Below are 14193 nucleotides of genomic sequence, written 5' to 3'. Positions count from 1 at the left end.
CTGGAAACTGTTTCTGGCACACGTAAGTGTTCAATATATAGCTGCTGGGATTATCCGCTTTGAACTTAAACCCATTAAGTCAGCACACTGGCATGAGGGCAGGGAGCTCCTGAAACCCCTGAGCCTTCATGGACTGGTGGTGCTTGGTGGTCCTTACTGTGGCATCCTAAAGAAAGAGGATTTTGAATTGCTTAAATGGGAAGAGCCCTGGTTGGGGAGTCCAGGGACCTGGGGCCTGGCCCTAGCTATCACTGATCTTGCGGGGTTTGGTGCCTTTAATAGGACCAGTTCTCGTATTTGTGAGGTGGGAAGTTGAACACAGTGATCTCACAGAGGAACCTCTGCCTTGACTTCTTTTTCTCCATGGTTGTTTTGTTTTGTTTTGTTTTTAATACAGTTTTATTGAGATATATTCACATACCCTACAATCATCCACAGTGTACAACCAGCTATTCACAGTACCATCAGATAGTTGTTCATTCGTCACCAGAATCGATTTTTGAACATTTTCCTTACTTCAAAAAAATAAAAATAAAAATAAAAGTAAAAAAGAACACCTAAAACATTCCACCACCACCCCGCCCCGCCATCCCACCCTATTTTTCATTTAGTTTTTGTCCCCTTTTTTCTACTCATCCATCCATACACTGGATAAAGGGAGTGCGATCTGCAAGGTTTTCACAATCACACTGTCACCCCAAGTAAGCTACATAGTTATACAATTGTCTTCAAGAGTTAAGACTACTGGGTTGCAGTTTGATAGTTGCAGGTATTTACTTCTAGCTATTCCAGTACACTAAAAACTCAAAAAGGATATCTGTATAGTGCATAAGAATGCCCTCCAGAGTGACCTCAGCCATTGAAATTTTGTTTTGTTTCATTTCCCTTTCCCCTTTTGGTCAAGAAGATGTTCTCAATCCCACAATGCCAGGTCCTGGCTCATGTGGGATTATCTTTAACATCGTTTAGAGGAAGGAAAGGATTTTTCTCTGCAGATATGGCCTGTGATGTTTTTCCAGGTGAAAAGAACCATGTGTGAGAAATTAGTGAGCATATATAGAGTAGATTTTGGATGCATCAAAAATGTCCAAACAATTTAATTAGCATGTTAAAAATTGAAATAGGGTTTTAGAGTTTAAAAGCATAGTGACATGAATACTGCTAACTAGCCAGTGATAAATCAGAGGTTAAATAACCTGTGCCCGGAGTTATGTAATTAATAAGAGGCAGAGTCATTTAATTTGCAAATAATATTTATGTACATTCAATGATACCATCTTGAGTAAGTGCTGTTCATAACACCAGATTTGAAGAACTGATCTTCCATTGCTAATTAAACATTAAAAAGTCTGTTCTTCATTTTAACAAACTTTAGAATCCTTTTACTAGATGGATAAAAGACAAAGTTGTGTACATGGCCACACAAAGATTTGGAACTTGGGGGTCACTGTTTAACACTGGCCCTTTCAAATGCACACCAGTATCTGTTACCATCCTAGACACCTTTTTCTCTTCCAGGTTTTGCTACCATCAAACTCTGATGACTCACAACTGTGTGGCTTCAGCTCTGACCTCTTGCTTGAGTGTCATCGTTCTTTATCTCTAATAATAATCGTTCTCAAACTGTGGTTCTGAGGCCAGTATCAGCGTCACTTGAAAACTTGTTAGAAATGCAAATTCTTGGATTTCACCCCAGACCTACAAAGCCAGAAGCTTTGGGGGTGGGACCAGTGTCCAGTTTTGACAAACCTTCCCGATGACTCAGAACATGCTTAAGTTTGAGCACCATTGAGCTAGAAGCCTTCTGAACAGATGCCCTTGAATGTTCCATTGGAGCATCAGGCTTGGCATATTCCAGACAGAAATGATTGCCTTCTCCTCTTCATCCTTACCTCATTTACTTCATATCAAAACTGGTGGCACCAACCGTGTCCCTGTCACTTGGTCTTTCCCTCCCCATCACATTCCTCATCCAATCAAACTCTACCTCTAGTCAGTTACACCTTCTAAGTATTTCTCACATCAGCCCCCTCCTCTCTGTCCGACTACCCTCTCTCAGCTCAGACCTCCATTGTCTTTTATCTAAAGGAAGGCAGTAGCTGCCCAAGTTCCCTCTTTTGACAAACATTTGTTGGATGCCTATCTTGTCCCAGATACTGTTCTAGCTTGGGGTTTGGGTGACCAACTGTCCCAGTTTGCCCAGAACTGAGAGGTGGCCTAGAAGGCAGGACTTCACTGGCAAAACTGGAGCAGTCCTGGGCAAACTGGGACAGTTGGTCACCCACACTGGGGTTCAAACTCTGACAAGATGTGGTATCTGCCTTCCAGAAGCCTGTACTCTAATTCTAAGCAATCTTTCTGACTAGGCTTTGCCATTTAGACTCATCTTCCACATTGCTCCCAGAGTGGCATGTGGCCCCCTCTGGATTAAAACCTTTTTGTGGTTCTGCATTGCGAGGTAGACATTGTGTCTCAACTCTTACTTGGTTCTACTGTCGTGAAAAAGACGAGCCCCAATCTCAGTGACTTATGACAACCAAGTTTATCTCTTGTCCAAGTGGCATGCCAGCTTTGGATTGTCTGTCTGTGGCTCTGCTTGATATGTCCTCTTCCCTTTGGGATCCAAGGTGCACTCCTGGCTGGGACATACCCTTTTCTGCAGCCCAGGGAAAAGGGCAATGGCTGAACCTTGCAATGGCTATTAAATACCCTGCCCAGATGTGACTGAAGGAATGTGTCACTTCTGCTCACGTTCCATCAGCTGAAGCAAGTCATATGTCCAAGCCAATCATAAATTGAAAAGTGGTGGGGGTCCTATACCCACGGTATTAGGCTCCATGGGATGTCCCCAGCGAGGAGAGCAACAGTTATGGATTCTAGCATGGGCAGTTAAGATCAAACTCCTTAGCTTCAGAAGCAGTCCTCTGTCTCCATGTTCTATAACTCTTCTGCCACATTGTGATGGGCCAAACCGAGTGCCTTCTATAGACATGGCATCGGGCCTGGCCTGGGGAGAAGTTGAAGCCCTTCCTAGAGGCCTCGGAGCCCCAGGTTTAGTCCTGGTTCTGTTGCCAGCTGGCAGGGGCCTGAGGTAGGTTACTTAACCTCCCTGGGCCTCAGTTTCCTCATTTGTAAAACAGTGATAATAGTATCTAAAATGGTGAATTACAGTATCTACCTCAGAGGATTGCGTAAGGGTTATATTAGTCAGTGCATATAAAAGTGCAGACTGGTGCCTAGCACGTAGGAAGCATTCAATCTTTAGCAGCTATTATGGGCTCCTAAGGAAAAAGAATGTACAGTCAAAGATTAGCAAGGCAGCATTTGTCAGTGTGACTTGGAGATGGAGAAAATAGCCTGAGAGTTTAGGGAGGGAGAGAGTCTTCCTATTGGGGGAAAGTAGGGAAGACTTCTTGGGAGAGCTAGTGTTCCTTCCAAGCCTCAAGAGGTGGCTAGGCTTTCTGCAAATGACAAAAGGACAACCCTAGAGGAGAGCAGCACCAGTGAATGCTCGGAGGTGGGGGCGAAGCTCAAAGGCACGTTTAGGAAGCCGTGACGAGTCAGTCCCATTTGGCTGCAGCCTACGTGGTATGTGCAAAAGTATTGAAGGTGGTAAATGGCCCAGGATATATTTTATTGCTCGTTTTAAATAGAAGGATGAGATGCGCCAACAGGTAATTCAATAGCTGCAAATGAAAAGAGACGGTTTGTAGGCCAAACGTTCTCATTATTCTTCCAAATAATGCAGAGGAACGATATTTTCACTCGACTCTATTCCAAAGCCTTGCACTCTGTCTCAAGCAGAGAGATTAATAACCTGGCTTATGAGAGCCATCTTTTCCTTCTAGAACAGGGGAAATGAGCCCGTCCTCTGTCTGACCATCTGCTTTCTCTGAAGCGATTGGAGCTGCACCAAACCCCCGGGTCAGAGCCCCCCCATCCCCACCCCAAGTCCTGCAGGGGGGCGGGAGGCTCGCTGGGAGGCAGGATTCTGCCTTCTTTTGTGTTTAATTGGCTCCCCAGCCTTCCATTGCTAACCAATTCAATTAGATCCCTTTTAAGAAATCAATTAAATAATCAGTTAAAACAACTGAAACATTCACACAGACACACAAAGAAGCAAGCAAAATGCTTATTAAAACCAGGCGATCAAGGGCAGAAGTGACCTATTTTGGGAATGGTAATTCGCAGCCAGCAGGGAAAAAAAAATGACAGTCATCGCCCCAAGGGGAAACTTAAGGCACAAGATAAAAAATGTAGTGCAGTGCAAATCTTGCTGAGAACCCCAGCCTTGCTTTGGCTTCTGCATTGACCTGGGGCTTTCTGTGGGAGGGGACCCCCTGCTGGGAATTCTGGCTCTAGGCTTCTTGTGTGGAAGCAGGCATCACTATAGGGTTCCCAGTAGGCGAAGGTGTGAGCTCTCTGGGCTCTCTGCATGTTGCTGCATTTCCCAGTGTACTCTTTACACTCTATGGTCCAACTTGGGTGTGTCACTCAGCTTCACCGAGCCTCAGTTTCCATCAAGTTCCAGCCTGCTCCAAGCCCGACCTGCAACTAAGTCGCTTCTTCTATTCTTTCCCTATGTTCTTGGGCTCCGTGCATGCTGAGATATGGACGACCTCAGGAGAGAGAGATTTGATTTTGACCTCTGTGTGTTTTCAGGGCTGAGCCAGTTCTGTCCCGAATCCAGGAAAACCGGAAGCGCGTGATCCTGCCTTCCATCGACAATATCAAACAGGACAACTTCGAGGTGCAGCGCTACGAGAACTCAGCCCACGGGTACAGCTGGGAGCTGTGGTGCATGTACATCAGCCCCCCGAAAGACTGGTGGGATGCCGGAGACCCTTCTCTCCCTATCAGGTCTGTGGCAAGCAATTCTGGAAGTTTTACCCATCGATCCCCCGTATCCATGGGTACGAAGGAGCAGCTTGTGGGGGTGCATGGGACAGACTGCTCTGGTGGGGGGAGCAGCAGCGTGAAGTAGCAATTTTAGGAATGCAGATATCATATCTTATGATAATAATTTTCTTGTTGAGAAATGATACTGCATTTTTCTCCTTTGGCTAAACTTTTCAAGTGCAGCTTCTCAAACAGCAATACTAGAAGTTTAATAAGCATGTTCACACTTTTTAATTCTTCCTTATTTATAAGAAACTATGTTCAGGAGGTTTTAAATATGTGGTTTAGAAGGCATCAATTCCTGGGGCGATTGAACCTTGGATTATTGCAGCTTTCCACCCTTTCTCATGATGGAGGAATAAATAGAAAAGGACAATATTTGCACAGCAGCTTGGGGATAAGCCGGGGGCCTTCTGGAAACTTCACGTGGCAGCTCCCCCCAGGTCCCACCTAGCTGCCCCTGGAGTAAGAAGAATGATATCTCTGGCATAGCAGTTGGGAAGTTCAAATATTAGGGATGTTGGAGGGAAATAGGTTGATTTGATACTGTTTAGTTTCCTGTGGCTGCTGTAACAAAATCTTACAAAGTCAGTGGCTTAAAACAACACGGATTTTTTATTCTGCTGTTCCGGAGGTCAGATCTGAAATGAGCCTTCTGGTTCTAAAACCAAGGTCTCACAGGGCTGGTTCCTCCTGGATGCTCGAGGGGAGCATCCCTTTCCTTGGCCTTTCCAGCTTCTAGATGCCTCCTACATTCCTTGGCTTGTGACCACATCATAGCATCCTTCCTCTCCCTGCTTCCACTGTCACGTGGCTAGCTTCCTCCTTAGACTTCCTTGCCTTCCTATGTAAGACCCTTGTGATTATTTTAGGGTCCACGTGGATAATCCAGGATAATCTCCCCATGTCAAGGCCCTTAATTTAATCACATCTGCAAAGTCCCTTTTCCAATATTTCCAATATGAGGTAACGTTCGCTGGTTCCAGAGATTAGGTTGTAGACATCTTGCTCCAGGGGGAGGGGCCATTACTCAACAGATGCTTTCAGTTTCAACCCAGATGACTGATACCTGAGTTCTAGATCACCTGAGTTTTGTGTGAGTCCTTCCTGAGGGCCAAATTGCTCTTCTTCTTCTTTTTTTTTTTTTTTTGAGATTAACAAATGCTATTTATTTTCTTCTTAGATTTCCCACTTTATTTTCTCACAATGAACATACTTTACTTTTTTTAAATTGTGGAATACAACATATTTACATAGAAGTAATAACTTTTCAAGTGCAATTTAACAAATAGAGGGCAAATTTGAAAGAATGTTATGGGTTACAGTTCTGCAGTTTCAGTTATTTCCTTCTAGCTAGTCTAATACCCTAGCAACTAAGAAAAAGAAAATTATATAGAGTTTCAGTATTCATAATCCTTTGTTAAATTCCGTCTTGTCTGTTGCTACCCCTTCCTCTAGCTTAATCACTTTCCCAATCTTCAGGGATGCCTAGGCAGTGACCACTCTAACTTGTTCGTGTTGAAAAGGGGTGTTGACATTATGGGAAAAGGGGATGCAACTGGTTGATGTTCTTGAAGAGGCTGTTGCCTCTGGGTTTTGGGACTTAGCTGGCACAGGAGCACTCTGAAGTGTTTAAGTTTCTGATGAATAAACTTAAGAGAGTAAAACTTTTATAGAGTCCCACGTAGGGACCTGGGTATTCCTTAGGGTTTTCAAGACTACTGTTCACTTGGGCTTGTCATACTGTGGCTGTTTTTCATATCTAGCTGAAACTTGCATAGGAGTAACCTCCAGGACAGCCTCTCAACTCTATTTGAAATCTTTTAGCCACTGAAACCCTATTTTGTTACCTTTCTTTTCTCACTTTTGGTCAAAAAGACATTCTCAACCCCTCAATGCCAGGGTCAGGCTCGTTTCCAGAATCTGTGTCCCACTTCGCCAGGGAGCCTCATCACCTAGGGGGTCCTGTCACATGTCAAGGGGAAGGTGATGAATTTATTTGCAGGGTTGGGCTTAGAGAGAGATAATCCACATTTGAGCAACAAAAGAGGTTCTCTGGAGGTAACTCCTAGGCATAATTATAGGTGGGCTTAGCCTCCCCTTTATAATCATAAATTTCAGGAAAGTAAGCCTGAAGATCGAGGGCTTGACTTAAAAGTAGAGGGTTCCTAATTTTACGTAGCATATGTTCTGTCCACGATAATCCATCCATATCTCACATTATCATCACTTAGTTGTACAATCTTCATCCCTTTCCATTTTAAACAATTCTCATGATGCAGAACACCCCATACCGCTTTTAAGTCCTTGTTTATTTGTTCTTAGTATTTGTGTGGTACTAGTAAGGTATTCCTATTAATTATAGTCCCTGCTATGCAATAGGTAAATTTTTCCCATATGCACTCTGTTGTGAATTCTCTGTACCAGTCTCATACCTTAGAAGTATATCATGCAAGCACCTAGCTCTGTTTTTAGTGCTCATCTATGGGATAACAATCCCTTTCAATCCTGTTCACCTTCAATGCAGCTCTGATACTTATAATCCCATTAACAAGCAATCATGAGCCCTATCCATTCCCATACCTTTGAATTCACCATTATTAATGTATCTGAACACATTAGGGTATCATTCCCCCTTCACTACCTTCTGTCTATCTCTGGGTCCCCAATATTCTACATTATAAGACATTGATTTTACATTGTTCAGGGAGTTCATAGTAGTGGTAACATACAACATGCCTCCTTTTGTGTGTGATTTATTTCACTCAGCTTTGTATCTTCAGGGTTCATCCATGTTGCCATTTGTTTCAGGACCTTGTTCCTTCCTACTGCTGCACAGTATTTCATCGTATGTATATACCACATTTTGTTTAGCCACTCGTTTGTTGAAGGACATTTGGATTGTTTCCATCCCTTGGCAATTGTGAACAGTGCTGCTATGAGCATCGGTGTACAAATGTCTGCTCATGTCACTGCTTTCAGTTCTCCTGTGTCTATACCTAGAAGGGGGATTGCTGGATTGTAGGGTAATTTGATATCTAGTTTTCTGAGAAACTGTCAAAACTGTCTTCCACAACAGCTGTACCATCATACATTACCACTAGCAAAGAATAAGAGTTCAAATTGCTCCACATCCTCTCCAGCATTTGTAGTTTCCTGTTTATTTAATTGCAGGCATTCATATTGGTGTGAGATGATATCTCATTGTGGTTTTGATTTGCATTTTCCTGTTAGCTAGTGAAGGTGAACATTTTTTAATGTGTTTTTTAGCCATCTGTATTTCCTCTTCAGAAAAATGCCTTTTCGTATCTTTTGCCTATTTTATAATTGGGCTGTTTGTACTATTGTTGAGTTGTAGGGTTTCTTTATATGTGCAGGATATCAGTCTCTTATCAGATATTTGGTTTCCAAATATTTTCTCTCATGGGGTTGGTTGCCTCTTCACCTTTTTGACAAAGCCTTTTCAAACTTGGAAGCTTTTGATTTTGAAGAGTTCCCATGGAACCAGTATATCCTGGTACTTTGGGATGTAATGATGGATATGTGTCTGTTAAGTCTAATTCATATATCATATTGTTTAGGTTCTGAATTTCCTTATTGGTCCTCTGTCTAGTTGTTCTTTTCTTTTATTCTCTCTATTTATTCTCTCTATTGTTTGTTTGTTTTACAGCTCATTTATTTCTGCTTTAATCTTTGCTATTTCTTTTTGTCTACTTGCTTTAGGGTTAGTTTGCTGGTCATTCTTTAGCCTTTTCAGTTGTTCAGTTTGGTCTTTGGTTTTAGCTCTTTCTTGCTTTTTGATATAAGCATTTAAAGCTGTAAATGTGCTTCTCAGCACCACCTTCCCTGCATCCCATAGGTTTTTGATATGTTGTGTTCTCATTTTCGTTCATCTCTAGATAGTTCCCTGTTTCTCTAGCAATTTCTTCTTTGACCTAGTGGTTGCTTAGGAGTGTGTTGTTTAACCATATATTTGTGGTTCTTTGGTGGTTGTTGATTTCTAGTTGCATTCCATTATGATCAGAGGATGTGCTTTGAATAATTTCAATCTTTTTAACTTATTAAGACTGTTTTGTGACCAAACATATGATCTATTCTGGAGAACATTCCATGAGCACTAGAGAAGAATGTATATCCTGGTACTTTGGGATGTAATGATGGATATGTGTCTGTTAAGTCTAATTGATATATCATACTGTTTAGGTTCTGAATTTCCTTATTGGTCCTCTGTCTAGTTGTTTTATCTATAGAAGAGAGTGTGTATTTTTTTTTAATCTTCATTTTATTGAGATATATTCACATACCACGCAGTCATACAAAACAAATCGTACATTTGATTGTTCACAGTACCATTACATAGTTGTACATTCATCACCTAAATCAATCCCTGACACCTTCATTAGCACACACACAAAAATAACAAGAATAATAATTAAAGTGAAAAAGAGCAATTGAAGTAAAAAAGAACACTGGGTACCTTTGTCTGTTTCTTTGTTTGTTTCCTTCCCCTATTTTTCTACTCATCCATCCATAAACTAGACAAAGTGGAGTGTGGTCCTTATGGCTTTCCCAATCCCATTGTCACCCCTCATAAGCTACATTTTTATACAATTGTCTTCGAGATTCATGGGTTCTGGGTTGTAGTTTGATAGTTTCAGGTATCCACCACCAGCTACCCCAATTCTTTAGAACCTAAAAAGGGTTGTCTAAAGTGTGCGTAAGAGTGCCCACCAGAGTGACCTCTCGGCTCCTTTTGGAATCTCTCTGCCACTGAAGCTTATTTTATTTCCTTTCACATCCCGCTTTTGGTCAAGAAGATGTTCTCCGTCCCACGATGCCAGGTCTACATTCCTCCCCAGGAGTCATATTCCACGTTGCCAGGGAGATTCACTCCCCTGGGTGTTGGATCCCACGTAGCGGGGAGGGCAGTGATTTCACCTTTCAAGTTGGCTTAGCTAGAGAGAGAGGGCCACATCTGAGCAACAAAGAGGCATTCGGGAGGAGGCTCTTAGGCACAATTATAGGGAGGCCTAGCCTCTCCTTTGCAGCAACCGTCTTCCCAAGGGTAAAACCTATGGTAGAGGGCTCAGCCCATCAAACCACCAGTCCCCTATGTCTGTGGTCATGTTAGCAACCATCTAGGTGGGGTAGGCCAATACCCTTGCATTCTCCACAGGCTCCTCAGGGGGGCACTACGTATTTTTTTCCTTGTTTTTCTTTTTTTTTTTTTTTTAACTTTCCTTTCTTTTTTAAATCAACTGTATGAAAAAAAAATTAAAAAAACAAAACAAAACATACAATAAAAGAACATTTCAAAGAGACCATAACAAGGGAGTAAGAAAAAGACAACTAACCTAAGATAACTGCTTTACTTCCAACCTGTTCCTACTTTACCCCAAGAAAGTTACCTAATATAGCAACATTTCTGTGAACTTGTTCCTACTATATCCATCAGAAATTAACAGACCATAGTCATTCCTGGGCATCCCCAGAACGTTAAATAGCTTATCTGTTCTTCTCGGATTATTGTTCCCCCTTCCTTAATTGCTCTCTATTGCTAGTTCCCCTACATTCTACATTATAAACCATTTGTTTTACATTTTTCAAAGTTCACATTAGTGGTAGCATATAATATTTCTCTTTTTGTGCCTGGCTTATTTCGCTCAGCATTATGTCTTCAAGGTTCATCCATGTTGTCATACGTTTCACGAGATCGTTCCTTCTTACTGCCGTGTAGTATTCCATCGTGTGTATATACCACATTTTATTTATCCACTCATCTGTTGAAGGACATTTGGGTTGTTTCCATCTCTTGGCAATTGTGAATAATGCTGCTATGAACATTGGCGTGCAGATATCTGTTCGTGTCACTGCTTTCCGATCTTCCGGGTATATACCGGGAAGTGCAATCGTTGAATCGAACGGTAACTCTATATCTAGTTTTCTAAGGAACTGCCAGACTGACTTCCAGAGTGGCTGAACAGTCCCACCAACAATGAATAAGAGTTCCAATTTCTCCACATCCCCTCCAGCATTTGTAGTTTCCTGTTTGTTTAATGGCAGCCATTCTAACCGGTGTTAGATGGTATCTCATTGTGGTCTTAATTTGCATCTCTCTAATAGCTAGTGAAGCTGAACATTTTTTCATGTGTTTCTTGGCCATTTGTATTTCCTCTTCAGAGAACTGTCTTTTCATATCTTTTGCCCATTTTATAATTGGGCTGTCTGTACTATTGTCATTGAGTTTTAGGATTTCTTTATATATGCAAGATATCAGTCTTTTGTCAGATGCATGGTTTCCAAAACTTTTTTCCCATTGAGTTGGCTGCCTCTTTACCTTTTTGAGAAATTCCTTTGAGGTGCAGAAACTTCTAAGCTTGACGAGTTCCCATTTATCTATGTTTTCTTTTGTTGCTTGTGCTTTGGGTGTAAAGTCTAGGAAATGGCCGCCTAATACAAGGTCTTGAAGATGTTTTCCTACATTATCTTCTAGGAGTTTTATGGTACTTTCTTTTATATTGAGATCTTTCGTCCATTTTGAGTTAATTTTTGTGTAGGGGGTGAGGTAGAGGTCCTCTTTCATTCTTTTGGATATGGATATCCAACTCTCCCAGCCCCATTTGTTGAAAAGACCATTATGACTCAGTTCAGTGACTTTGGGGGCCTTATCAAAGATCAGTCGGCCATAGATCTGAGGGTCTATCTCTGAATTCTCAATTCAATTCCATTGATCTATATGTCTATCTTTGTGCCAGTACCATGCTGTTTTGACAACTGTGGCTTTATAATAAGCTTCAAAGTCAGGGAGTGTAAGTCCTCCCACTTCGTTTTTCTTTTTTAGAGTGTCTTTAGCAATTCGAGGCATCTTCCCTTTCCAAATAAATTTGATAACTAGCTTTTCCAAGTCTGCAAAGTAGGTTGTTGGAATTTTGATTGGGATTGCATTGAATCTGTAGATGAGTTTGGGTAGAATTGACATCTTAATGACATTTAGTCTTCCTATCCATGAACATGGAATATTTTTCCATCTTTTAAGGTCCCCTTCTATTTCTTTTAGTAGAGTTATGTAGTTTTCTTTGTATAGGTCTTTCACATCTTTGGTTAAGTTTATTCCTAGGTACTTGATTTTTTTAGTTGCTATTGAAAATGGTATCTTTTTCTTGAGTGTCTCTTCAGTTTGTTCATTTCTAGCATATAGAAACATTACTGACTTATGTGCATTAATCTTGTATCCGGCTACTTTGCTAAATTTGTTTATTAGCTCTAGTAACTGTATCGTCGATTTCTCAGGGTTTTCTAGATATAACATCATATCATCTGCAAACAATGACAGTTTTACTTCTTCTTTTCCAATTTGGATGCCTTTTATTTCTTTGTCTTGCCGGATTGCCCTGTCTAGCACTTCCAGCACAATGTTGAATAACAGTGGTGACAGCAGGCATCCTTGTCTTGTTTCTGATCTTAGAGGGAAGGCTTTCAGTCTCTCACCATTGAGTACTATGCTGGCTGTGGGTTTTTCATATATGCTCTTTATCATGTTGAGGAAGTTTCCTTCAATTCCTACCTTTTGAAGTGTTTTTATCAAAAAGGGATGTTGGATTTTGTCAAATGCTTTTTCAGCATCTATTGAGATAATCAATTGATTTTTCCCTTTTGATTTGTTAATGTGTTGTAATACATTGATTGATTTTCTTATGTTGAACCATCCTTGCATGCCTGGAATGAACCCCACTTGGTCATGGTGTCTGATTTTTTTAATGTGTCTTTGGATTCGATTTGCAAGTATTTTGTTGAAGATTTTTGCATCTATATTCATTAGGGAGATTGGCCGGTAGTTTTCCTTTTTTGTAGCATGTTTGCCTGGTTTCGGTATTAGATTGATGTTAGCTTCATAAAATGAGTTAGGTAGTGTTCCATTTTCTTCAATGTTTTGAAAGAGTTTGAGTAAGATTGGTGTCAGTTCTTTCTGGAAAGTTTGGTAGAATTCCCCTGTGAAGCCATCTGGCCCTGGGCTTTTATTTGTGGGAAGATTTTTGATGACTGATTGGATCTCTTTGCTTGTGATGGGTTGGTTGAGGTCTTCTATTTCTTCTCTGGTCAGTCTAGGTTGTTCATATGTTTCCAGGAAATTGTCCATTTCTTCTACATTATCCAGTTTGTTGCCATACAGTTGTTCATAATATCCTCTTATAATTTTTTTAATTTCTTCAGGATCTGCAGTTATGTCACCTTTTTCATTGATTATTTTGTTTATATGGGTCTTCTCTCTTTTTGATTTTGTCAGTCTAGCTAGGGGCTTGTCAATCTTGTTGATCTTCTCAAAGAACCAACTTTTGGTGATATTTATCCTCTCTATTGTTTTTTTGTTCTCTATGTCATTTATTTCTGCTTTAATCCTTGTTATTTCTTTTCTTGTACTTGGTTTAGGATTGGTTTGCTGTTCATTTTCTAGCTTCTTCAGTTGATCCATTAGTTCTTTGATTTTGGCTCTTTCTTCCTTTTTAATATATGCGTTTAGTGCTATAAATTTCCCCCTTAGCACTGCTTTTGCTGCATCCCATAGGTTTTGGTATGTTGTGTTCTCATTTTCATTCGTCTCTATATATTTAGCAGTTTCTCTTGCTATTTCTTCGTTAACCCACTGATTGTTTAGGAGTGTGTTGTTTAACCTCCAGGTATTTGTGAATTTTCTAAGTCTCTGATGGTTATTGACTTCTAATTGTATTGCATTGTGTTATGTAGTTTCCTCTCTGCTGGGCTGGCTGCTCTCAGATTCTCTGGTGTCTGTTCTCAGTCTATCTGTGGTTGGAGTTTGGATCAGTAGAATGAGTTTCTGATAAGGGCTGCCACTGCAGTTCCCCCTTCTCCTTCCCGGAGCTGACAGCGCCTCCTCCCACGGGACTGAGCCTGGCAGGGAGGGGTGTGGGTCCCCTGGCCACAAAAACTTACAGATTTCGCTGATCTCAGCAGTTCGACGTTTTCATGAGTGTTGTATGAAGTATGCCCAAAGTCAGATTGCTCTGTGGTGTCCAGTCCACGCAGTTCCTGGCTTTCTACCTACTTTCCTGGAGGAGTAACTAAAACATACAGCTCACCAGTCCGCCATCTTGCCCCGCCTCCCGAGAGTGTGTATTGAAGTCTCCCACTATGATTGTAGAAATGTCTATTGCTCCCTTCAGTTTAGCCAATGTTTTTCTCATGTACTTTGGAGCTCCTTGATTGGGTGCATAAACATTTATGATTATTATTTCTTCTTGGTGAATTGTCCCTTTTATTAATATATGGTGTCCTTCT

General features: G+C 41.1%; 1 protein-coding gene across 2 annotated transcripts in view; it reads left to right on the top strand.

Annotated features, from left to right (window-relative positions):
• GALNT17 (polypeptide N-acetylgalactosaminyltransferase 17) overlaps nucleotides 1-14193 on the top strand; it is a 442768-nt gene that overhangs the window by 223450 nt on the left and 205125 nt on the right. For both annotated transcript variants that reach the window (XM_037814335.1, XM_037814336.1), the window contains exon 5: nucleotides 4663-4860. In XM_037814335.1, coding sequence (XP_037670263.1) covers nucleotides 4663-4860 — 198 coding nt within the window. The remainder of the gene's footprint in view (nucleotides 1-4662; nucleotides 4861-14193) is intronic.

Source organism: Choloepus didactylus, chromosome 21, assembly GCF_015220235.1.
Source record: "Choloepus didactylus isolate mChoDid1 chromosome 21, mChoDid1.pri, whole genome shotgun sequence".
NCBI lineage: Eukaryota > Metazoa > Chordata > Mammalia > Pilosa > Megalonychidae > Choloepus > Choloepus didactylus.
Note: the sequence above shows the minus strand (reverse complement) of the source record. Positions and strands in the feature narration are given on the sequence as shown.